This window comes from Mustela nivalis, assembly GCF_964662115.1.
Source record: "Mustela nivalis genome assembly, chromosome: 14".
Classification (NCBI taxonomy): Eukaryota; Metazoa; Chordata; class Mammalia; order Carnivora; family Mustelidae; genus Mustela; species Mustela nivalis.
In genome coordinates, this window is record NC_139033.1 from 36,275,051 (window position 1) to 36,301,852 (window position 26,802).

Below are 26,802 nucleotides of genomic sequence, written 5' to 3' on the forward strand. Positions count from 1 at the left end.
ATCAACCTTCCACACGGCAGCCCCTCAAATCCGGAGCCCAAAATGCTGCGTCCACTCAGAATACGCTCGCTGCGTCTCACCACCACGTGGAAGGCGAAGGTGCACCCTCGGTCCACTCCTGCTTCCTCTGTGGCCCACTTCCCGGACTTCGGTGGCTCAGAAAGCCAGCCCATCGTCAGTCCGTCAGTCCGGAGACTGCTGCACTCCACGCAAGGTCATGGTCGCGCAGATGTGAGGCAGGGCGCTCCCTCGCTGAAGTTCTCAGTTCCCTCCAGGCACTCACCAGCTACTTCCTTTCACTGGCCGCTTTCTACTCCAGCTTCCAGCCCCATCACCGCTTCCTCCGCTGAAAGCTCACTCTTGCCTCCACCCGAACCCCAAGCGGCACTGTTCCCTCTACGGCCTCTGTCTCTGGAGAGCAACACTACTCTGTCCTCTGTGAGTCCTGCCAAACCTTTCTTTTTTTAAAAAAAGATTTTATTTTATTTATTTATTTGACAGATCAGAAGCAGGCAGAGAGAGGAAGGGAAGCAGAGCTGAGCAGAGCCTGATGCGGGCCTCAATCGCAGGACCCTGAAATCACGAACTGAGCCTAAGGCAGAGGCTCTAACCCACTGAGCCACCCAGGTGCACCTTCCGCCCAACCTTTCAAAACCAACGTGCACTCACTCGCTCAAACCCGGGACTGTCGGAGCAGGATGCCTGACAGATCCCACTCGCGCCTCTCAGAGACTGTTAGTACATCATCTGCCTTGACCGAGAGTCGGTTTTTATGTCCGGGAAAAGGGTGGCTGGTTAGGGAGACCCACAAAAGAACTGGCCAACCCTCACTGCCTCAAAATGTGAGAGGACAGCTTTGACCTGAAGAGCAGAAACAGAAGACCTACGGACACGGAGGTGTGTGTCGCCAACACTGGGACTTCCATATCCGCTCAACGGGGCTCTAGAAGGACAACGAGGTTTCTGACGGCTCATGGAGCTGGTCTCGCGCACACACAGTCTCCCTCCATGCGTACCTTGGAACTTCGGGTTTTTAGACAGAAACAAAAATATTTTAATGGTATCAGTTTTGCTTCCGATTTTTTGGAAGGGAATGTGCTGGAAACCTTTCTTCCTTAACAGCTCCCCTGAGTAAGCAAGAACCCGCTGCTCGCTATCCCATGCCTTCACTACACATCTGAGCTTCCTGAAAGACAACAGTCGTCCTTGGTACGTAAGATACGGTAAGAGCCATGATTTCAGCACAGCGGCAGACTTCCCAGAGGTGGTTTAAGTCATTTTAGTTTATAGACTACTTCAGCTATTCGCTCACATGAAGCATTAAAAAAATTAATAAAATGCCCCTGAAAGGTAGAAGCGGTGGACTCACCGTCCCCTAGGTGACGCTATTTGAGTCACTTTGTGATGCCCAGAGGAAGAAGGGCCAGGATGGGAAATGGGACAAAGTGAAAACCCCGAGCTGATCCGCCTTCCACCAAGGCCTCCGGGTCCTGTCTCCCCTCCTCCCTATACTGCCTCTGGGGCACGCGCAAAACCCCTTTCACCCAGTTATTGGTCAAAAGCCCCCCAAACTCTGCTACTCATCTGAGCAGGTAGGAACAGTAGCAACACCTTGTCCGCTAACTCAGGGTAACTTCTCAAGTTGGAATGGGTGCTTGCAGCTGACAAGTTCACTGAGAACAGTGAGTGAACTTGTCACTTGTGGCTCCATGCTGCCCGAGCAAAGCCACACACCCGAATCTGGGAAGCACTCGCTTGTATGGCTGTAACCCGAGAAACACACGTGTAATTCTAGACAATGGGAATGAATGTCTGATCAGACCCGAAGGATGACTCTGAAGGTAAAGACATTCCACGCAGAGGAGGAGGGTGTGACAGAGACAGGGAGCTGCTCCATGATGTGACAAAAGGAAGGCCGGAAGAGGCGGCGGCTGGTGATGCACACCGGGATGCGTGGGTGATTTAGAGACGCCGGACTTTCATAATTAAGCTCTCTCCTGTCCCCCCAAAAGGACCACTTTCTAGAAAGGGACAGGGGCCTGAGCACATGCTCTACGTTTCAGCCTGCTCTGAAGCCGCCTTGAGGAAATACTGCTCTGAAATACACCCAACCGGAAACAATCGGAAAGCACTGCTCCCGAAACTGGCCCCAGGAAACAGGCTGACGGTCCTTACCGGGAGATGACTGAGCGGTATGTCCACCTGTCCCAGGAAGTCGTCCCTTGTCTGTGGAGAAGAAAGCAAAGAGTCAGTGTCCCCATCTCTCCACTGAGTATCAATAATCTTAAAAATGTTTAGTGTTTCTTTAATATGATGTTTCTGTGTAAGTCACGGATGAAAGACGCCACCTAAGTCCCGGATATTGTCACAGTGTTGTGTGGTGACAGTTGGCAGCCCTGGAGGGCGGCTGCTACCCAAGTGAATGGAAACAAATCAAGTCTTGGAACAGGGGAGCATGCCTTCAGTAAGGGAAGGGACACTCAGGACCACACAGGGCTTGGGGTTGCAGGTGGCCCACTTTATAGGGAAGACAGTAATGGAAAGTTTGGAACACCCTAATGTTTATTAGGTGCTGTAAAGAGCTTCCTGAGAGCTGAGAGTCCAGGGCAAGTGAAGTAATCTAGTGATTAATAAATCTTAGAAATTACTTCTCACCAAAAAAAAAGGGGGGGCCCTCAAACTTTCAATCTTATAAGTACGCTACTTTGGAATCCAAGTTCATGGATTAGTTTGCTGGTTAATTTCTGGGTGAAACATACTTCTTCCTGCCTCTGTGCTACCACACAGAATAGATCTTTCTGACTTGAGACTTGGATGACATTCACTTGAAGGAACTCACAAGTCCTCTTCCAGACTCTGGGAGTCCCCTGAGAAGTCGTAACTCAGATTTCTGGGGTCACCGGCCTGGACCAAAGGGCATCCGACAGGTCTTGCTGCCTCTACGCCCTGCTGCAGGGTGCCTGTGTCAGAGCTTCTGACACTCAGGTGACCCCAGGGTGTAAGTCTGTTACCCTTACATAAACACACGAAGTTGCTTCTACCACATTCAAATCCCTAAAAGCTCGTGAAGTTCTGTGATCCGACCTGTCCCACAGCCAGCCTGAAAGCTCAAGAGAGAATCCACACCTCCTAACCCCAAATCCTGGGCTCTTATTTTCACTCATCCCTGATTTACTGAGGAATTCTCTAATTTACACAAACTACTTTTTAAATGTACTTGAAAAACCTCTCTTCTTGCATTTATAAAGCAGCATCTGGGAAATACGAATGAGATTCACTGGAATGATCTGCTGCCTTTTAGGCAGGACTGCCTTTTAGGTAGTTAAAAAAATCCTATTAGCTAGAAAGCTACCTGCCTCCTCTCAGTGATGCACTGAGGACAATGAAAAACCAGCTACCAATGGCCGGGTGTACAAGAAGCATGAGACTAGCCTCAATCCTTCCTTTTATTTTCCTGGCTGCACCTGCTAAAACCCACCATGGAGGTACCACATCTAACACAAAGCTACAGGTGCCGATTAATGCTGTAGATCTGAAACAGCAGCTGTCAGCAGAAGGTCCAGAAAAGGCAGACATCTTCACCAGCCAAAGTGATGGGGGGCATTCCCACTTTCCATTTGACTGATTTAATGTAGCTAGTGGGGATGGTAGTTAACTCCATGATCAAAAACCAGAGGTGTGCTGACTATGAACAGTAAGTTGGACTCTACGTAACTAGTGGTACTGCCACCTGCCCCTGTCCCCTGCTGCCCCCAATGAAGGAAAAACATATCAGAAGAAGATGGGCTTATTACCTAAAGGAGTTCCATACCCTCCCATCTCTGAAATGCTACTCCTCAGTTATTAACCTCAATGTATCTTAATAAAAACTTACAAAACACCCACTACCCACGTTCTGCTGCTGGGGAGAGGTTGTCAGAGTTCTAACCCGGGCACCTGCCACTATAGGGCTACAGGAGTGAAGCAGGTGCTGTGCTCGGGCCACTTAGTCTCACTTCATCTGTAAGAGGTGGGCACTATGATGGTGCTCATTTCACAGAACCTAGAGACCAGAGAGGTGTGGGACCTCTCCAAGGTAGCCCTGTTTGGGCGGGCTGGTTCTAGAGTCTGGGCTACAAATGAGTACCATCCTATGGCTCAGTAACCAGCGGGAAGGCATGGCTGTGCACCAGCTCTGGGCTTCTCCCTGGGACACTGGCTCAGTATGACATGGACGGGAAGGGACTGTGATGAGAGCAGTGTGACAGGGCTGGGTGGAGTCCTACGAAAAAGCCCATGTGGGGCATTCTCTGTCACAGTGTCTCCAGTCCGGACTCTGCTTTTCTCAGGCGGGCAGGTAACTGAACCCCTGGCATGCCTGAGGTCAGGTTCAGCAGCTGCACTTGGACATGAACAGGTCTTCTCACTCAACAGAACACACTGTTTCTAAAATAGCCGAAGATGAAGCAACCTCGCCCACTGAGCAGACCGAAGGCTCTCTCTCTGGTTTGCACCAAGGGTGACCGCAGAAAGACCAGATTTTAAAGAAAACAGGCGGAACATAAAATAAAAGTACGGAACAGCACCAGGTTAAAAGAAACTGGCTTACACGAAGGTTTCACCAAACAGAACGTGTGGGGAGATCTACGTTTTCAAACCAGCCCACTGCTGCCAGAACCACAGAAACTGCAGGAAATATAAAGCGTTTAGGTTAATGACAACACACCAATTTTATAACACGTCTTCAGTTCCACAGAAGATAGCTAGGAGGGGTTCAGAGAGCCTACTGGTGGTCTTTATGGCAAGATGAGAAGCAGGGGCATGTCAAGGACACCCAGGTAGGGCTGCTCTGGCAGGACCCCCACCCATGGGCCCCGCACAGACAACGTTAAAGCCAGCACAGCTTCCTGACGTCCCTGCTGCCACAGGATGACATTTTACACCAATGTTATGAAAATACATTAATCAATTTTCCTCGTTTCTACTATGAGGTATCTCCCTCCAGCAGCAAGTCACCTACAAGAGTGTACAAAGCCAAACGGGTCTCAGCGCGTACAGTGAACACGGGCATTCCTTGTGCCTACGGTAATGTGTTAAGTAACTGCTGACCGTCCCAGCCTTCATGACCTGTCCTGCTATTCTCGAGGCTGAACATGTGCCGGTTACTAACACGGTTACAAATGTTCCCTTCTGACAAGCCGCCAAATTATTTTCCAACGTAATGACAAGGCCAAATGGAGCCCCTGAAACGTATCAGATAAGGCGCAGCAAAAATCTATATTCCATTACTGGAAACGTAAAGTAACCATACCAGACGCAGCCGGGAGCGTCCCCACTAGGCGATGATCAACTATCTTACAGACCGTCCTTCCCTCCCCTTAAAATAACTCTCCCCATTTAAATAAAAAGGAAAGGGACTAGTGTGTGCCATCGCCACGCAGAGGGAAGCTGCCACCCATGTGAATGCCACTGGAACCTGAAGCCTGGGGACCAGGACAACAGCTCTGGTGAAGCCCTACGACGGCCCTCGGACGTCTCCCAAACTTGCCCGCGCACACTGGCCTGGGCTGCCGGCCGTCAAGCGCCCACCAGGCTCTGTGGCCCTCACTCAAGAAATGAGACTCAGCTTCTCAAAGAACACAAACAGAGACTTTCAGTCTTTAGGTTAGAAGCTAAAGGTCACATCGAAGAACATGACGTCAGGAGAACCACAGAGGCTGCAGTGAGAACAGGGCTGGGACTCTGCGTGTCACATGCGAGTGGAAGGGAGAGAACACTGTGCGAGGAGAAAAGCACCAGGAGAAAGAGAAGGGCGCACGCGGTACAGCTGGGCGGTGGGTTTTTTTTTTTTTTTTTTTTTTTAAAGATTTACTTACTCATTGGAGAGAAAGCGAGAGCGACAATGAGAGAGAATCTCAAGCAGATTCCCTGCTGGGTGCAGGGCCCAAGTCGAGCTGGAGCTCATGACCTTGAGATCATGACCTGAGCCGACACCAGGAGTCTGATGCTTAACCGACTGCACCCGGGGCACAGGAGCTGCAATCCCACTGGCAGCCCAGGAGAAGCGTTTTTTAGAAGTTCAGGAGAATGAGACAGAAAACAGGAGTGCCTCACATGAACACAGTGATTCAAGAAAACCGTTTCAGTTACATACATCTGAGAATGTGTGCTAAGTTATGATCTAAATTTCCATTTTTGGTCTCACAATCAAAACTTGAAAAGCCTCTCAAGCAGAAACCATTCGGTACTACATCAACTGCCTGGGGTTTTATCCTAGAAATTATTAAGCAGTAACTTCCAGGAAGATTAGATTTAGAATTTCTCAGGACAAATGGAAGAGACATACAGAGGAATCGGAACACAAACTACAGAAAAAGAATCTGGGAGGAAAGATAGAGCAGGACTAGGTTTTTGCCTGTTATGGGCTAAGGTACACATCACAGCTCTAACACCCAGCCAGAAGAAGAATCCTTGGCTTTTTTAAAAAAAAGATTTTATTTATTTACTTGACAGAGAGAAAGAGGCAGAGAGAGAGAGAGCACAAGCAGGGCGAGTGGCAGGCAGAGAGAGGGAGAAGCAGGCTTCGCTGAGCAGAGAGCCCGATGTGGGACTGGATCCCAGGACCCTGGGATCATGACCTGAGCCGAAGGCAGTCTCTTGGCTGACTGAGCACCCAGGAGCCCAACCCTCTGCTTCCCCACCGAACCATTACACGCGACGTCCCCATCTGCCCCTTCCTTCCAAAGCACACGGCCCGCAGTCCGGCACCAGAACTCAGTCGATGGGGGAAACGGGTTCTATTTTTAGTGACTTGGGAAGTATGTGGCCTGAATGATCTAAATAATGAATGGCTTCAGAACCTTTTACAGACACTTTTAGACAAAATGTTATAAATATCTGAACTCGACAGCGTCGTGTCTGGAGAGTCACCGGAGAGTCGATCTGCACTTAGTGGTGGGTGCGGTCTACTCCCCACCGGAGCGTGAAGCCGGCTGTGCCACCACACACAAGACGAAGGGCAGATGGGCTTGCTTCTCCCTCCACTTGCCCCACACATCAGCCTTGGCCACGCGGACAGAATGGCTGTGGCTTCCGCAGAGGGCGTGAGTCCAGCCTCCACCCGCCTCACGCACTGCAAAATCCAATGTTTCAGCCCCACATGCCTCTGGCCATCAAGGTAAATGGCTTCAAAAATAGGTCCCAGAAGTCCCTTCATCAAACGGTCCCGTGGCATCCCACTAAAAAGCCAAACGTGCCACCATGGGATGCTCCTTGAACGCACGTGCTCTCGCCAGAACTCACCAGGTAGGCCCCAGAACACAAAACCAAACCAAGTTCAGGTTTTCTCAAAGAAACACATCCGACTCTCACATCGCCCGCCCCTCCGCCACTCAGTTTTCTGAGTTGAGGCACGAGACCTGCCTTCACTGGGACAGCGAGGTGTGTCCTGGAGACGCGGGCTCTTATTTACAACAACAAACAAGACTTCTGTGTCAGCAAGAAGTCGGGGCAAGCCTACGGGACCAGGACCATTAGAGGCTCCTGGGACATGGCACTGGGACGGCGGGCAGAATTTAATCATGCTGGAGGAATGTGTGATGGGGAAGATTATCCGCCCCCCACCTTTTTAAAAAGATTTTGTTTATTTATCCGACAGACAAGTATGCAGAGAGGCAGGCAGAGAGAGAGGGGGAAGCAGGCTCCCCGCTGAGCAGAGAGCCCAACCAGGGGCTGGATCCCAGGACCCTGGGATCATGACCTGAGATGAAGGCAGCGGCTTAACCCACTGAGCCCCCCAGGTGCACCAAGATTATCCCTTTTAAAGGACACTTGGCTCCATATTCAGAACATGAAATAGAAGGAGCGAGCAGCACAGCAGCACAGCGCTGGCGAAGACTGAAGCCGGAGAGGCTGGGCCTTCAGTGAGGCGCAGCCCTGCCCCGTCCCAACGGCTGTGAGACAGCACTTGTGTGCGAGCCCAAAGGGACTCCCAGCGGCTGCAGGTAGCTGCTCGTCCCAAGAAGGGGCTGAGAGATCACAGCGTCCTCTCCTTCCTCCGTGGGTGGCGGCAGCTCAACAACGTCCAGTCCTCTCCCTGCTCCACACGGAAGCAGACTTCAGGGCCCGGAAATCCCAGCTCTCTGCACGAGGAGCACTCGGCGATCTGAACTTCTGGTCCGATCAACTCTAGACGTGGAAACTCTGGGGAAGAACTCTGGGGACTAGACACCCAGAATGGGACATCCTAAAGGTTCCAGAGACAAGGTGCCCTTGTTCCCTACAGGGAGAAACTAACTAGCCCTGGGAAGCAGAGACATAATGGGAGCCACATGGAGAACTCGAAAAATTCTTAATGGTCAGAATTAAAAGTAAAAAACAGGAACAATTCTAATACTGTATCGTAGTTGTCCCAACACACCCAAAATATCTTTCCGACATGTAACTGAAGCATTTTTACATTCTCTTCACCACGTCTCTGAAACTGGTGCACATCTCTGGCTCACGGCAAGCCTCGATTGGGACGCCATGGCCCACCTGCCGCTGCATACCGCAGGCACAGACACGGCAGGAACACCACTGGGGGAGGGACTCGTCTGCCATGGGTCATCTTAGGCAGGGTCCCGAAGACGAGTTCGCAGGGGGACCTCGGGGGCAAGGGGGTAGCAGGGGAGGGGTGTGTAGGCAGAGGCGCTGGGCTGAGGCTCATGGGAGAGTGTAGCAGGGGGAGGAAGAGAAGGTACGGGGTGGGGTGTGGGTGTGACTGGCAGGGGCTGCATTTTAGAAACGTCCCCTGAGTGCTGGAAGGGGAAGTGACTGGAGGAGAAGGCGCCAGGGGAGGAAGAGGGCTGCGGGGGGTAAGCTGTCCGGATGAGGCGGCCTGAGGGGCTGGACCGTGCAGGTGCCTGGAAGGCTCAGCACCTGCTCGAAAGCATTCTGCCCCCGGACTCTCCGGGTCACTGTGCAATGAGGGAGGAGTCACGAACACCCTGTGTCCTTACCACAGTGTCCACCAGGACACTCAGGACCCAGTGTCACGGCGAACGAAGCAGCACCAGGGACAGTGACGACCTTGACTTCAGTGACAGAAGGCGAATGCACAAGATGGTGGAGGTGGTGGCCACGTAAGGGGGAAGGTGTGGCCAGGCTGCTGTTCCATCAAGGGCAGTGGGCTGCCTGCAGGGTGCGGTGTGTCATCACCCACACCGTGCGACACCCGGACACGCAGGTCTCCTCCACACTCCTGTTTGCAGAGAGGTCCTTCCCTTCATACAGGACAAGCTTAGGGACACAGACCAAGGAGAACAGATATGCCCCTACAATTGTTCCCATCTTCAGCAGAAGGAAGAGGCCACAGGCCGTCACCTCCCATGGGGTTGGGGCACAGCCTGGCATCACAGTGACCCGACACCTGCCACAAAGCTGCCCAGCCACACCATGGACACGGACGGTTTCTTAAAATGCTGTGTCATCCTGCAGCTGTATGAATTTCAAGATTTTGGAATAATTTTTTCAAGATAAGTATCTCATTTCTCTGAAGAAGCTTTAAAATCAAAATTTTTTGCAAGCAATTTAAGAAACAGAGTATATGCATAAATGAAAAAAAAAAAAAAGTGAGGATACACTTGGATTCTCTCCCAACTCAGCTACCAAAGAACAGACCTCCATACCCTGAAGAAATACACAACGTACACCTTTAGTAGGCAGAACAGGGTCAAGGAATGATTGGGATACTGGGGAGAAGGGAAGCTAAGTACCCAGAAGCCCAATGTTTGATTTGGGCTTGACTAGCACGCGTCCTGCTGAGAGCTCTTCCTCCCACATCTCTGCGCATCTGAAGCTAGCAGTCCGTCTTCCTGCCTAGCTAGCCAATGGCACACTGTGCTCAAGCAAGCATCAAGACACTCCATCAAACTCAATGTGGTCTCGCTCTTGGAATTTCAATGAGTGGCGAGTCTGAACTAGAGGTTTTATAGGTTTACACCAGGACACCAACTGGCTTTTCATAAAGGTTCCATGAAAACGGCCCTGGCATGAGCTCTGGCACGCCAGGTAGATCCTGGTTGGTCTCCTTTCCGCACTGGCCATCCTCTGGCCGCCATCAAGTCTCTGGCCAGTAGACTCCAAGTCTGCTGGGGGAAGAGCTCCAGCCACAGTCTGGGAACGAACTTCAAGACTTGCAAAGACTAATAAGCTAATGTATGGCTCACCTATCATGTGCCAGAAACCATCGGCTGCTGCTTAAGAAACTTGCCCAAGGTCACGGAGCTGGTAAGCAGTGGCCAGAATGCGAGCCCAGGCAGGCTGGCTCTGGAGTCCCTGCTCTTTACCACCACAAGACAGAGCCCCTAACTTCATACACCGGGTCTTACAGAAAACCCTGAACAGGCTCCCCTCCTTCTGATATGGAAATCTTTGTTAGCTCGGCTGTGTCAACTCCCTCCTCTCCTCGGGGTTACACCTGCCAGATTCAGTGCTTGCAACCTGCCAATTTCTAACATAATCTGGGCTTTGTCATGTGTACACTCCTGTGTATGTTTCTCTCTCATCTATATTCTAATTAATAAATGAAATGAGCAAAGTGACAGGACATGAAATGACAGGGAGCCGAATGATTTTTCTTCTTTCTACCCACCTGCCACCCCACCCCCATATCTTCCACAGTGGAGCTCCATACACTGAAGAACGCACACCTCTGGGACTATACGAAGACTTACCAGAAACCTGGGCACGGGTGGCTTTAAGGAAATAATTTTCTACATCCTTCTTTCCACATGTTCTCTTCCCCAAACCTGATCGGAGAACAGTGTCTGTCTTCCGCTGCCCTTCCTTTCCAACCTGCTCTTACCTAAATCACAACCCGCCCCCTCCTGCTTTCCAAAGAAAGATGTGCTTCTCACCCATCCTGAGGCTCACCAGCAGGCACCTGGCTGGGTATAAAAGCACAGAGTGAAGGGAAGGCTTTGAAAAACACACAGCCCCAGGGGGAGAAAAGAGAGTGGCGAGAACATGAGACAGATTATTTCACCACTGCCTGGGTGACAGGCCCACAAAGTGGAAAGTCTTGCTTATCTACCACTCATCCACCCAATTCTCTTATTTAATTTTTTAAAATAAAGTCAGATTTTTAGTGACAGGGAATAAACTTCATATAGCTGTTTTAAACAATAAGGAATGATTGTGTTTATTTTATGGCAAATATTTCCCATAAAATGAGCATGTCTGCAATTACAAAACGAAATTTCCAAATTTTTCAAGTACTCACTACGTGAGAAATTACATCTCTTGCAATCACTGGACTAATAACTTAATGAGCTGCTGACGAATTACAGGTGTCAAAAATGTATGAGAAAAAAATTTCTTATAAAATGTGTGACACATGGCTTTTTCAAAATTTTCACAAGGTTCGCTAAGCAAAAATGTTTGGAGACTACAGTTTCAAGTGTATCGTCTATCAGGATGTCAAGCCATTAATTAGGCTATTTTTTGTTAAAAAGTTTCCCTCAAAGCTCATTAAATATTTAGAGTTTCCTCCTCTGGGGTACAGAATTTGTAGACAGCAATGAAAGTGGAAATAAAAAGGAAAATTGGAAATGAAAATCACCTCCTTTCTATAAACAATGTTGGTGAGAGACATAGTCTGGAGAGGGAAACTTCCAAGCTTTGTGGAGAAATTACCCAAATGATTACATAACATGTAGCTTAAGAGTAAGCCATTTAAAATAAGAAATCTGAAGGAGGAGGAGAAATTTTATGTCAATATAAGGTTCTGGCAGATGGGAATTTAAGACCGGACTGTGGCCCCTCTTCCACTCCACGCAAGCTGCTGAGGCCACCCTGGGACACAGAACCCAGCCCCCCGCCCCCGACCCTTCTAGTCTCCAGAAACAGAATGATGTCAACAGGTCCCCGAGTTGGGTTTTCCTGAGCAGAAGGGGCAGGACTGAAGCATGGAGTTAACCAGGGGTTCTTTAGGCCTGGCTGGACATTATAAACTCTTGAGAAGTCCAAAAAAAAAAAAAAAAAAAAAGAGCCCAGGTACCCAGCCCTCACCTAGACAAAATTTCTGGTAGAGGGGCTCAAACACAGGAGTCCTTCAAAAACTCTTCAGCTGCGGGCCGCCTGGGGGATGCAGTTGGTTAAGCGTCAGACTCTTGATTTCAGGCCACATCAAGATCTCAGGGTTGTGAGAATGAGCCCCAGGTCACAATCCATGCTGGGGGGGAGGGGGTTGCTGCTTAAGATTCTCCCTTGGCCCCACCCACCCCCTAAAAAAAGCTCTCCAGCTCATTCTTATCTGTGGCCAGGGTTGACAGCCACTGAGTGGACCTCTCTGGTTTCCAAGAGAAACTGATTACCTGTGAATTTCTACCTGAGAAACCAGCAGAATTTCACTGATCAGCAAGCTGACACAAAGCTGCAATCTCTAAAAGTATGTGACAGCTTCCCCTGCCCTCTCTTTCCCTTCTCCACGTCTGTGCCTCTACGGACCTCCCAAAGGAAAATGAGCCGGACCCATTCACCTGCGTTGGTTAAAGAACTGCCTGGGTCTAGAAGGTGGCTGAGATGGTGGAGGGGGTGCATTCTGGCTGCCCCTCACTGGAACCCTAGCCCTTGGGCTGATAGTGCTGGGACAGGAACAGGGATAAGACTCACAGGTGCAAACAAGGCAGAGGGATTTCATGGTTGTGGCCAAGGACTATGTGCCTGCCACTGTAATTCTGGGGCCGAGACGACAAACCGCCTTTCAGAAAAGAATCCGAGAATGAGATTCTCAGAAGACACCTCCAAAGTGCAAACAGTGGAGACCAGCATCTCTATCCATCCCTCTCAAGCAGGTGCTCACCCTGCCTGGCTGTGACCATCGCTTGACAGAGCAGTGCACTCACTGCGGAGGCCAGCTGAAAGGGCACAGGCTTTGGACGCATACATGTCAACTCCAAAATGCCAGGTCTGTCTAGAAGTAGCTGAATAGGCAAGTTTCTTAATCTCCACTAAAGGCCAATCTTCTCATCTGTAAAATGGGGATGAGAACGACTTCATCTTGCATAGTCACTGGATATTAAGTGGGACAATTAGATTCAATAAATACTACTCCTAACTCAATCTCAGCACCACTGGCATCTGGGGCTAGATAATTCTTTGTTGGGAGCTATTTTATGTTTTGTAAAGTTTTTAGAAACACCCTCTGGCTTTTACCCACAACGTATAGCAGCAATCCCTATTCCCCAGCTGTGGTAACCAGATGATGTCTGCAAACACTGTCAAGCACAGAGGGTTGCGGTGGGGGAGAGCTTGAGGGGGTTGCGGGAGGTGGATAGGTCAGCTGAGAACCACTGTCCAATTCTGTTTCCTTACTCTATGCTTTGTAAGGTGTTCATGCCACCTTTGGGCAATTCTGTAAAGAATGTTCTGGTGATCTGTTGTTGATTTTTCAACTCCCACGTCCTTAAACTGTCAGGGAGCTTCTGTGTAACTAGAACTTTCTATGATGAGAAAGTGGCAAAGCAGAGATTTGAACCAAAGCCTCTTTGACTCCAACACTTAACATCTGTTTCCACAATACTGTGTCATTTCTTCGGGACTAATCACTCTCCACGGTGAATGGGACAGCTCAATCACTTACCTGAAGAAAGTTATCTGGTTCTTATCCTTATCCTGGTTTCCCTTCCACCTCTGGGGTGTGTGTGTGTGTGTGTGTGTGTGAGATCAATCAATCGATCGACCTATTTATTGATTGATTTTAAAGAGAGGTATGCAAGCCAAGTGACATGCACCAGACTATTTTCTACCTAACAGAAGAGCAGCAAGTGTGACAGTTCACCACATGGTTGCCAGGAAAATCCTGAGAAGCGGAGACTGAAGGCTGAGCTCCCACCTGCCTGCATTGTGTCTCAAAGCAAGAGCAAGCGTTATGCAGTTATCAATCAGGAACTGAAGCTCTGGGCCAAAAACATTCCCAGGACAAGGAACCGTGCTGTAGAGAGCGGGAACTGGGAGTGTGCGGGGGCTGGTGTTGAAGCCAGGACCAGACACTCAGAAGAGAGAGAGAGAGAGTGTGTGTGTGTGTGTGTGTGTGTGTGTGTGTGTGTGAACGAACTTGAGACAAAAATCAGAGAGGAGAGGAGCGCCTGGGGGTTTAGTCAATTTCCTGGCTGCCTTTAGCTCAGGTCGTGATCTTGGTGTCCCGGGACAGAGCCCCGCATCAGGGTCCCTGCCTAGCAGAGTCTGCTTCTCCCTCTCCTCTTGCTCTCCCCTCTCCACCCACGCCGACCCATGCTCACTCAAATAAATAAAAAATCATTAAAAAAAAAATTTCCAGGAGAAAAATCCCCTAGTACCCCTTTCAGTATCACACCAGACCTTGAACAATCAAACCACTGTAGGTACCAAAGTTTAAGTCTTTGCTGATGCCTCAACACACATAGTAAACTTAGTAGAAGTTGTGACTTTCTCTTAGAATTACAGGGACTAGCATTCATTCAAGTGCCCACACATAGTGCGAATGTCAGAGGCCTATCCACGTCGCCCGTAAAACCTATCGGCCTAGGATGCCCCCAGCAAAGCCGTCGGGGGGCAGGGTACTGATGTACTACCAACATGAGTTCGGAGCCTGTAGTCCTCCCTGGCCTCACCTTGGTCCTGACCTTGACACACACCTGTGTGGCACCGTCTGCCCTGCACCCACAGCTCCAAGAAGAGGGAGGCACAGTCTCTGAGAAGTCCAGCTTCCGCTCCGCAGGTGTGGCTCTGATGCACCCAAAAGAGAACCCTCAGGGGCCTGGGAGGGGGACAGCCTGCTAGTGCTGAACTGGGGCAGGGACCAACTCGCTGGGTAACTTCAGGCTCTCAGCCTTTCCCAGACCAGGTTCCTCATCTGGAACGTGGGGCTCTGACCACGTGCACCTCCAAGTTCATAAATGGTCACACACCTCAAAGGTCAGTGTACGTGGAAATCTCGGGTAAGTCACAACTGAACATTATAAAGCTTCTATTACTAGGGAGTATTTTAAATGCAGAGGTGAGGAACGGGAGGACGTGGGGTCCCTGCCAACCCCAGCCAACTGGAAAGCCAACAGCTCTTTTCAGAAACTTGGTGGTTCCATTAGTCTGCTGTCCAAGCAAAACCCTTTTCTTATATTGCCAACAGTTTAGCGTGTACAGTTTGAGAAAACCTTTGTTCTATCCTATGAAGGCAAAACAGATAAAGAACTCTAAAAACAATCAACAATTACAAAATTAACTATCCCTTAAAAAAAAAAAAATACATGGAAATGAAATGCCATGTTAGGGACCAAGATGGAAGACCAAGGAAGACTACAAAACTTGTCTAAGCTTAGAAATGCCCGCCTTTTTTTTTTTTTAAAGTTGATCTGAGGGGTGCCTGGGTGGCTCTGTCGGTTAAGCGTCTGGTTCTTGGTTTTGGCTCACGTCACGTAGTCATGAGATCGAGCCCCATGTCCGGCTCCAGAGCTCCACGTGGAATCTGTTTCAGGTTCTCGCCCTCCCTTCACCCCTGCCCCACTGGCACAAGCTTGCTCGCTCTCTGAAGTAAATGAATAAATAAAAAATCTTTAAAAAAAAGCTGATCTGTTGTGAGGTTATTCAACTTACAACTAAATTACACCTGAGCGTCCATTTACGTAATACACTGGGTGTGGGGAATGTCAACCCTATAATCCTGAAGAAAACGGTCCCACGGGCAGGGATACCAGGGCCGCACAGCAAGAGCCAACCACATCTATGCAGTGACCTGGCATGAAGCAGCCCTGATCCCAGGACGCCAGCCTCACTTGCCCAATGCACCAAGCTCCTTAGCTAATACTCCCCTAAGCTGTGACATCATCACACTGCCTGCCCCCACCCCAGATGCACAATGGTGGACTTCGAAGGTCAGGTAACAGCAGGGCATGGGGACAATGACTGACCGCACAGGTGAATCATCTCCAGACCTGGGTGTGAGGTCAGGGCAAAATTGGGGGCATCCTCAATGTTCCCAAGAATTCTACATTCAACTCCATGACATTTCCAAGGCTTAAGACAAGAGTGATGACTTTCCCATAAAAATCTCTAGGTAGAACTATGCAGTAAAATCTATATAAGCTGGGGGTGGGTCCACCTCCTAAATGTTTGCATGAAACAATTCATTTTTAGCCATAAATCAACAATAACAATTAGCATATTTGGGGACACTAACTCCCTGTCCACATTCTAAGTGTTTCACAGAACTTGTCTCTCTTAGTCCTTCTATCATGCATGTTACAGAGGAGTGAACTAAAGCAAAGAAAGGCTCAGGAATTTGTCCAACATCAGAGAGGTGGGGTAAGGAGCAGAGCCAAGGTTTGAACTCCTACCCAAACTGTATGGATAGTCTGAAACTCCCACAGGCTTGGCTGCCTACATTCAAAGTAAAAACCCTAATTCTTAGATCTGGGCGGGGGGTAAAAACCCTAATTCTTAGATCGGGGGGGGGGGTGCTGGATAAAAATCTTACCCAGATACTAACATAATTTGTCCCTTCAGAACAAGTATATAAGACGTGGTAATAGATCATAAATGGACCAACTACATTTGGAGAATTACAAACTTGAGCCTCACTTGGGAAACCATCTTGAAGTCTACTGCCATACCACCCTGAACGCGCCCGATCTCGTCTGATCTCGGAAGCTAAGCAGGGTCGGGCCTGGTTAGTACTTGGATGGGATACCATCTTGAAGAAGACTGGGAAGAGTTAACAATGTGATTCTTAGACTTATAAACATCAGCGTCTTTCCCAAACTCCCCACTATTCTAATCCTGACTGACTTTCCCATAGAAACCTTCAGGTTAAACTAAGCTTTCAAGGTACTAGTCCTGTTTTTTAACCTTGTGATTTGTAGTCATCAGCCGGTACAGGGGAATGAAGGGGCCAGTACAGGGGAGGAGACTGCTTATCTACTAATTCATGAAATACAAACCACTTACATCCGTTTTAGGACCCTAGCTGGAAAGCTGCCATGGGTGGTAAAGTGGGTCTACCCACCCACAGAAAATAATTTAGGGCATTTCAAAGCCACAGTGATGAAGACTAGCTTCAGAGTTAAATTTTCAAAAGAAACTTAAAATACTACTCAATTTATAAAAAGGTCCTGAAAAAGGTCCTGAAAAAATTTCTTTTTGATTCATTAGCACATACTACATTTTTCTTTTTAGGCATCCATCAGAGTAAACGTGTGTATACATAATATAGATCTTCACATAGATATCCACATACAGAATGCATTAATACATATGTATATATGTAACATATAATAGATGTGTATATATGCATGTATAAATAGACACACACAGACACACACACACACAAACCTTGGTGTCTACCTAGCCAGGAAATCTACCTGTTATCATTTCAGTCAAACTTGGTTTCTGCCCCTCACCCCTCAAAGGGGCCATTACACACAAGATGGCAGCTGGACAAGGGAACTGGGGTGACACCTGCCCTAATTGCTTCTTCCTATGTGAGTGGCTGAGTGTGGAAGGAATCTTTTTTCTTGAAATTCAAGTAATAATTTTAACGAGATAGAATCATGAACTCTAGAACAACTGCTGTTCAAATTAGACCAAATGGAGTTCAACCGCACGCTCCCTTCAGCCCTCTCACATGTGCGCATGTGCGTGCCCGCGCCCACACATCACAGATGAGAAACAAACGCATATGCAGACATTCGAGCGCTCTGATTCAAGGAAGTATTTTGAAGGCAACTGTCACCATTAAATGTAACCGCCGTGTAATCCTCAGCCTTGGTACAAATCATTATTAGCTACAGTCGGCAACTTAACCATTTATTTATTTAATTTCAAGTTCTACTGGAAGAAACATGCTAAGATGCAATTCAAGAAGCCTTAGAGAGGAAAATTATGGGGGCACATTGTCATATAAAATGTAATTTAGAAGACTGGTTTATATCCAAGTCGAAATGGTATCCTGAGAAATGCTGAACGTGTCATCATGTGCTTGCTGGGGGGGTTGGACAGGACAGTGTTTGATTACTTGGGACAGTGTGCTCAACATGGCCAGTAAACTGACTCCCCCGGCCTTTTTTTTTTTTTTTTTAAAGAAAAAAGGGGAGAGAGAAGGAAAAGACAAACTTTAGTCAACACTGTATATGCATTAGCTCATTTTCATCCCAAAAAGCCTGAGAGAGGTAACATTAGCCCTATTTTGAGGATGAGAAGAGTATGGCTTAGGCAGGTCAGGCAGCCTGCTCTAGGCACCCACAACCAGGGTGACCCTCAGGGAGCACAGACCCAGCATTCAGACTTGGGCTGGGCTTGTGTTCCAAGCTGTCACTGCATATTTAGTTTAGATGACCAGGGTCCCTGAGATTCACCGCACACCAGGCATCCTTGAATTCTTAACAACATCATGCCATCTACTAAATTTCCCAGGGTCAGATGTTCCCACATCCGTGCAGGCCAAGGGTGCAGCTCAGGGACTCCCAAAGGTCGCTGTGGGTACCACATTGTGGTTCTTAGGATCTGATGCGACCCTGTTCTGAGGACTTGCTGTACATGCCCATCGCTTGCATTAAAATCACAAACAACCTGGGGGCACACCCCGCTTTGTGTGTCTCCGTATCTTAGCAACGGCACCAACACACAGTATGTTCTCAATAATCACTCAGTTTAGTTTCAGAGTAAAATGACCCTTGGAGGATATAATCGGAAATCTCCAGTTCTCTCTGCAAGCTGTCCCAGCTGGCAAAAACAGGGCATAGCAAGCTGAACGTAACGGCCAGAGAACATATCAGGTCCCCATCCCTGAAACCTGTATGGGTCACCTGCAAGTTTTTACAGGTGTGACTAAATGAAGGACCTTGGGGTGGAGAGAGGACCGCAGACTATCCAGGTAGGCCTAAATGGAATCACCAGTGTCCTTACAGGAGAAATGCAGAGGGACATCTGACATGGCAGAGAATACTGTCAACATGACCTCGGAGGGCAGAGACCAGAGCGACCTAGCTGACCCAGCCACAAGGGAGCGGATGTTGGCAGCCCGGGAGGCTGGAGGCGGCAAGGGACAGATTCTCTCCCAGAGCCTCCAGAGGGAGCACAGTCCTGCTAGTCCTGCTGACAGCCTCCCAACAGCCCAGTAACAGACTTTGAACTTCTGGCCTCCAGAATGGAGACAGAGTAAGTGCCTGTGTTTTTTGTTTGTTGTTTTTGGTTTTTAGTTTTTAAGACTTTATTTATTTGATGGATAGAGATCATTGGTAGGCAGAGAGGCAGGCAGGTGGGGGTGGGGAGAGCAGGCTCCCTGCTGAGCAGAGAGCCCAATGTGGGGCTCGATCCCAGGACCCTGAGATCATGACTTTAGCCAAAGGCACCCATTGAGCCACCCAGGCACCCCAGTTCCTGCATTTCTGAGCCAGGTCTGTAGTAACTAGTTAGATGGCAGCCACAGGAAATGCATACAAAGGCAGACCACCAGTCCGAAAACCTGTTTAGGAGGAAAATAACAGAAGCTCCAGGAGATGCCTCGCCCATCGATTACCTGAGCAGAACCCTCCTGATGTGCATCCAGAAGACTGAAACCGCCCAGGACATCCCATTCTTACCCAGAGGGCTTCCTGACTAGTGGTGCTGCGAGGATCTATGCAAACTTTTATTCTGCGCAGGACCCCAACATGAAAATGCTATCCACGGGCCAAACTCAGATTCTGCAAGAGAGATCAGGAGACCGTCTGCAGGTCTGCCCCGACCTCACTTTCCGAGGCACTCAGTAACGGTGGGGATGTGCCAATACATTTCCCATCCTGCCCAAAGCTTTTCCTCTGTGTTCACAGACAAGGAAAAAGTTTCTTCCTGGAAACGCAAAGAATACCTAAGCAAAAATGAAATCCCTTTTTCTACTCCAATGCCCTACAGAAGTCTGTTTAAAACAACTATTTCCCCCTGCGCTCCCCCTGCATAAAACTCCCAGGATTCTGAAGAGAACCCCTATTATGTGCCAGCTATATCCCTTCTCAACAAATAAAACTCTCCCCCTTTTTGTGTGCCTGCCCTCAGAGCCCTCGGAGTAGATGTACAGCCATCTGGTTGTACATCTACTTGCACACAAGTCTCTTACAACTGTCCTCCTGCACTGTGTTCGCACATGAGCCTGAAGCAAATGCTGTTAACACCCATCATGCTTTTGGGCTCCTCACACTGTTGTTCCCGAGGCCACGTGACTACCAGGGAGTGGGGAGGGATTTAAATTTTATTTGAACCACAGTTTCTTTTAAAACCAAGCTCCACGGGCTGTTCAAAGACTTGAGGGCTTTGTTGTGGGTGATGTTTAGTACTATTTAATAATGATGATTATTAGAATCAGAAGACAAAATGTACAGTGTGAAATCACTCCAGTGCTTTCACCTGGGAGCTCAAACATGGGGTGCGTGGGGGAGGGGGGAGGGAATCACCTGCTCCAGCAGTTTAATCAAATATAGGACAGTGAGAATGTCTACGAAAAACAAATACTTGTAGCACAGAAATCAAATCACATGCTGGCAGCTGCTGGTTTTTGATAATGCAACTATTGCGTTCATTTCAGAACTGCCATATTTTTACTCAGCCCTTCTTAAGAAATCTGCAGGAACAGCTGCTGGGTTGAAAAATAAGACACTGAATTTGGAGCCATGCAGTGAAAGTGCTTCCCCTCAACCCCAGACGCAATTTATTCTAAAAAAAGGGAATCCCAAAATGAATCCAAGTCAGACCAAATTCAACAGACTCGGTAAGACACCCCACCACGGATTAGGAAAGCCTTCTCATTATCTTGGTTATCTAAATTAAGTGAGAAAATATTACCAGAAGGTGGCAGGAAGGGGAATCCTTTAGTTTATTTTGAGAAAAAGCAGCAAGCCAAAAATGTGATGTGCATTTCCATAGCAGTGACTCATTACCAGATTTCTCCTGTGCTCACATGAGAAGTCAGTATAAGGTTATGAAGGTCAGTAAAAAACGGACCTTCAGGGGCGCCTGGTTGGCTCAGTCAGTGGAGTGTGTGGGTTCTCAGCTTGATCTCGGGGTTGTGACTTCAAGCCTCACACACTGGGTGTGGAGATTACTTTAAAAAAGTGGGGGGGAGGGAGGGTTCACATCACTAAAGACAACTGGTATATGCAAAATTTCCTAGGGGCCCCAGGGTGGCTCAGTCAATAAATGTCTGACTCTTGATCTTAGGGTTGTGAGACTGAGTCCCCATTTCTGGCTCCATGCTCAGTGGGGAGCTGCTTCTCTCCTTTATCTCTGTTCTCCCTCTACTTCCCCCTACATACACTGTCTCTCTCTCTCTCAAATAAATGAATAAATCTTTAAAAAGAAGATATTCCTAATATCAAGATTCCCTTACTTGGAGTAAACAGGAGATCTAAAACAAACAAATCACAAGAACCCATTATTACACAGCAGAGAATATAAGAGTCAAAAGCAGTAAGATGTTTTGCAAAGACTAGGCTATGTTAATTCAAACTTTAAATAAATAAGAGCATAAATAAGAAGTTTATTATTACATGATCCTAGCACATGGCTGATGTATTCTTAAGACGAGCTTTACTGCACACAACCTGGGTTATTAAAATTACTGTGCTTTTTAATGACATGATAATTATCCCATGTGCAAGAGTTGACATCTTCTTGCTATTCCGAAGTGGGATTTATTACTATTTCAGAGGTAATTTGTTCTTTAAATTAAAACCCAGCTAGACTGGTGGATTAACTACACTGGCACTGATTTTGCCAAGAACAGAACATGCCAGTTCTCAGCTTCATAAAAAGTTATTCTATTAAGAAAAACGATCCAACAGTTAATGAAGAATCCAAGGATGCAATTATCCCACAACCAAAAAACAAATCTAAGTACCAGGTAAACACCAATCCATTTTGCTCTGGTCAATTACAAATGTCCCTGTCTTGTTTGACCAGTTTTTCTCTGAACCTCTAACTTATACTCCTGGACATCACCCAGCTGGACAGGATAAAACCCAGCAAAAACGATTCAGGAGAAAACTATTACCGTAGATATATCCTAGCCCTAAGACAGGTCCGTTTATTTTTGGTTATCATAAGCTAAACTCATACTAAAGAATAAAAAATTACATAGGTGTCAATTCATGTGTTTTTAAGATGAATATTCTATGGGTAAAACGATTTTACTTTCCAGACTGAATTCTATTTTGCAGACATTCATTTATTAAGTACACTGTAATCTAATCATCCAAAAAACGTTAAATACCGAGGAGCTAACACTCCCTATACTCACTCACGCTCAAAGAGTACTCTGTAACAAACTTACTCATGTAATAGTTGAATGAGCATTCAGTCACATTATAAAGCATGACAACGTGGAGTATGAGAAAATGCCTACAACAACCCTTAACCTTCCAGGAGCTGAGAGAAAAGGACGTAAAGGGGGATTTACACAGAAATACGGTAACTACAGGGCAGAGTGTAGTATCAGCCACGAGCAAGGCCAAAGTCAAGTACTACAGGCAGCAGAGAGGGGCAGCGAGGCATGGGTGAGGGTGCCCATGGAGGGGCCAAGGGAGTCCTGCCAAGGGAAGCAGGAGTGGGATGGAGTGGCAGGCTGAGGTGGAAGCAGAAAGGAGACCCCCTCCCAGGCAGGGCCAGGCAAGAGCTCCTCGGAAAAGGAACACCCAGGAGAGCGGGAGGGGAAAGGCCTACCCACCACCTGGGAAACCTGGGCAAGGAAGGCCCGGAGCCCCGCGTGGCATCTGGATTCCCGCTGGAGGGCACTGGGAAGTCAGAGAGGCAGCAGCAGGGATGGAGGTGTAGGAACTCGCTCAAGGTCAGCTCGTCCTTGAGTCCCTGCAGCCACGTGGCAATGGGAGGGAACGCACTGTTAATTTCCTAGCATGCTTCTGCACCTGAGGCCAGCGGTACCCATGGGTGCCTCCTGTGCGCACTGGAAGGCCCGTAGCACCTGGAGTCCAAGTTCTCACTGAGCCTCCTGTGAACCCCCAAGCCTGGGTTCTTTCATGGTGCTTCTCTCACTGGAGGCTTCCAGGTAACGGATGGCCGCACAGCTTGCGGGGGGGGGGGGGGGGGGAGTGTGTGTGTGTGTGTGTACGTGAATGCGTGCATGCACCACGTGCTGTGATTTGGACAGGAGAAGCGAGAAAGGGAAAATCACCCCAGCTGCTCTTCACTGTTATCCACGGGGGGAAATCCTAGGAAATTCCTGTTTATCAACAATTATCAATGGCACATTTTCTGTCCTGACTTACTTGCACCCAGACACACTTGAGCTTTAAAAACAGATATATCGGGGGCACCTGGGTGGCTCAGTGGGCTAAAGCCTCTGCCTTCAGCTCAGGTCATGATCTCAGGGTCCTGGGATCGAGTCCCACATCGGTTCTCTGTTCAGCGGGGAGCCTGCTTCCTCCTCTCTCTCTGCCTGCCTCTCTGCCTACTTGTGATCTCTGTCTGTCAAATAAATAAATAAACATTTAAAAAAAAAAAACGGATATATCAGATCAGTGTCTTGGAAAATACCAGACATGAAAACGAGTGCTGTCTTTCACAGACCAACAGTACACCACAGGCAAAAACCCATTCGCTGTGTGCGGGAAATTAGGCATCCAGTGTAGCGGGAAATTAGGCATCCAGTTATTCTTAGGGCTCAGAAAGTAGCCAATGGACATGGAATTGGCTTCATTAAATCAGTCCAATTAAAACTGCCCCTCTGGTGAAGGACGTATCATACCACACTCTGATTCTAATATAAATAATACTGCTCATGAATTATAATCATTGCTTAGCACTTTTCAGTTCTTTCTCCTTCCTAGATGCAGAGAGGACGGTGTTTCCCAGCCCTCTGGCAGTCAGGCAGGGGCCGTATTTCTAGTCTGGGCCAATGTATTCAGAGGAGGGGGTGACAAGTGTCAGGCCAGAATGGAGGCTGAGAAAAGATCCTGTGCGAGCTCCCGTGGGTCTGGGTGACCACGTGGACTGGAATGCCCACTGACCTGGGCTGGCAGGTAGCAGGAATAAGAAATAAACCTCTGGCGTGTTCAGCTAAAATTCTGGCGGGGGAGGCGACAGGAGAGGCGGTGTGTGAACACACCTCTCTATTTTAATGACCACCAGCAGCCAGCTTCCCACCACAGGGTGCTACTTTGTGGCCAGAGGACAAGTCTCTACAAGACAGACTGTTACATGTCAGCAGGAATCATCAGTTTCTTCTCATCAAAGGGAAACTGGCTACAGTTTCAGCCCCCATTCCAGCAGCACTAATCCTGTGCTTGAAAGTCATGCTAACATGTTTTCTCGCTCCAAACTGTAGAAGACACTGCAGACATTCTTTTCTCACACGTCATTCCTAATCATATTGCTTCATATAAACACTGTTTTCATATGCAACAAGATAAGGGATTACGTATCTATTTTTAGATGCTCTACCAGCTCTGGGCTTGGCCCAGGTTGTTTATATACATTTGGAGTGACCTTCAAGGTTTCATGCCCTCTACTGTTCCGCCTTTGCCAGGAGAGCAGGATTACCTCAGCAAGGAGCAGGGCGTCGTGCAGGCGACAGGAAGTATGATCTATTTTGTCCTGCCCTTAGGAAGGCCAAACAATCGGTTCAGATCTATTTTAGATCAAACAATGAACGCAGACCTATTTTTATGATATTTTGCACTATTAAGATTAGCAGAAGAAATCTGGTCACTGCACATTCCTGCCGAACTTCCTGATTACTAAACTGCATCATCAACGGTTGGCCCATTAGTCATTTCTTGGCTTATTCAGTCATGCAGCGAATTTCTATTGCACCTGCTTTACGCTAAGCATGTTAACAGGCTCCAAGCATCCACAGTCAAATACCAATCTATGGGTTTGCAATATCAATTTATTAAAATATTGGTCTGACTGCTAGAGAGTTGGCAGTTATGAGTATAAAGTTCTAGTAACAAAAACAGATGGATACTGAATATCTCACTTTGCACTGTTACAGGGGTGCCTGGGAATTAAGGGATGATGCTCCCAAAAGTCAACTCTATGAATTCTACCAAGGAAATCATGAGTATCTGTGGTATGCGATGCTGGAGTAAGACTTCAGACTGATGAGAGCAGTTAAAGTAGAACTGAATTTAAGGCAGAACGTGAAGGGCGCCTGGCTGCCTCAATCGGTAGAGGACGCGACTCCTGACCTTGTGGTCATGAGCTTAACCCCTACCCCGGGTGCAGAGATGACACACACACATACATACATGATTTAAGGTACAATCTGAAACCTTGTAGAGAGCTGCAGAGATATTCCTACTCAGCACATACACATTTCAGGGGGTTTTGTAACTCTGATAGCCCTTTACATGTAAAACCCACAGACGACCTTCTCCTGCCTTAGACACTAAAGATGCTTTATAAACACTTGGTGGTGAGGAGGTGTCAAGTGGACGCTTCCTTCCCTCATTCCTGTAGACTCCTCCCAATTCAGCTGCTCGCAGCCCCAGCAGCTACTGGGCCTGGAGGAAAGGCCTGCGAGAGAGCGTGTGGATGACTCGTCTTACACCCTGAGAGGCGTGTTCTCCGCAGGCCGTGTGCAAAACACACTTCTGTTCGGAACCTTCCTTTAAAAGCTCTGTACAGGGACGCCTGGGTGGCTCAGTTGGTTAAGCAGCTGCCTTTGGCTCAGGTCATGATCCCAGCGTCCTGGGATCGAATCCCACACCAGGCTCCTTGCTCAGCAGGGAGCCTGCTTCTCCCTCTGCCTCTGCCTGCTATTCTGTCTGCCTGTGCTCGCTCTCTCCCCCTCTCTCTCTCTGATAAATAAATAAAATCTTAAAAAAAAAATAAAAAATAAAAGCTCTGTATAAAAGCAGATTCTAGTAATCAAAACATGAAGAATTCAGGAAGTGGGATGCTTCCGCTTGCTGGTTCTCAAACCTTCCTCCTGGCCACGCACCCCAAGGCTGCCACCCGAGGGCACCCAGGGTCACCTGCGATCTCCTGTGAGAAACCTGTTGCCCCTCCACCTCTTCACTCAGCACCTTCTGAGACGCACCTGAGAGTGACGCTATCGGACAGCAACCTTGACTGCGAGCCACTTTCTGCAAAGTGATCTTCAGTAGACATTAGCAATCTGCTGTCAAATTTACTTGGGGAAGCATTCACCCATGATCTAGCACTCCTGTCAATGCAGGGATCTAGGTCATTTTTACAGCTAACTGAGATAAATGAATATGCAAATGAAGCTAACGGTATAGCAGAAATGTTTCAATTCTCAGAATAAAAGAGCAAAGACTTTACATTGTAACTATACTTAGGCCCAGAGATGGTACCTAATTATGGGCCTTTTTCTCTGGTCCGTACACTTATTTTTATAGTTCTGGATCTGTGGCATAAAGAACCAAGCCGAATTCATACTGAGAACATGACATAACTGCTGCTACTTCTGTCTTCTCACCGGAGAAAGAACATATCCTTCACCATCTGAGCCTTCCAGGGTTTTGGTAGCAAGTTAGCAAGATTTATCTAGACTACAGAAAAAGTTACATGACGAACGTTCAAGGTTTAAGACACTTTCATTAGGACCTCAGTAAAATAAAATTTAAAAACCCTACCATGCTCTACTGGTACATATCTAGCCAGCACCCACCAGAGTTCTAGAAATAAAGTTAACATTGAGTTGAAATTTCCTTTATTTTGCAAACAGCAAGCCAAAGGTCTCAATGGACAACACGATGAACCTACAGAGAACAGTTAAGTCACTTTGACGACAGAACAAAATTCTATCATAAAACTATTACTAAATCATGTTAAAAGCCCACCTCACAGCCTTAC

The 26,802-nt window shown here is 47.9% G+C and overlaps 1 protein-coding gene across 8 annotated transcripts in view; it reads right to left on the reverse strand.

Annotated features, from left to right (window-relative positions):
* The window catches only part of NEDD4L (NEDD4 like E3 ubiquitin protein ligase), a 340,580-nt gene that overhangs the window by 77,263 nt on the left and 236,515 nt on the right, over positions 1-26,802 (reverse strand). For all 8 annotated transcript variants that reach the window (XM_082699466.1, XM_082699467.1, XM_082699471.1 and 5 more), the window contains one exon: positions 2,176-2,226. In XM_082699466.1, coding sequence (XP_082555592.1) covers positions 2,176-2,226 — 51 coding nt within the window. Of the gene's footprint in view, positions 1-2,175; positions 2,227-26,802 lie in introns of those variants that run through there.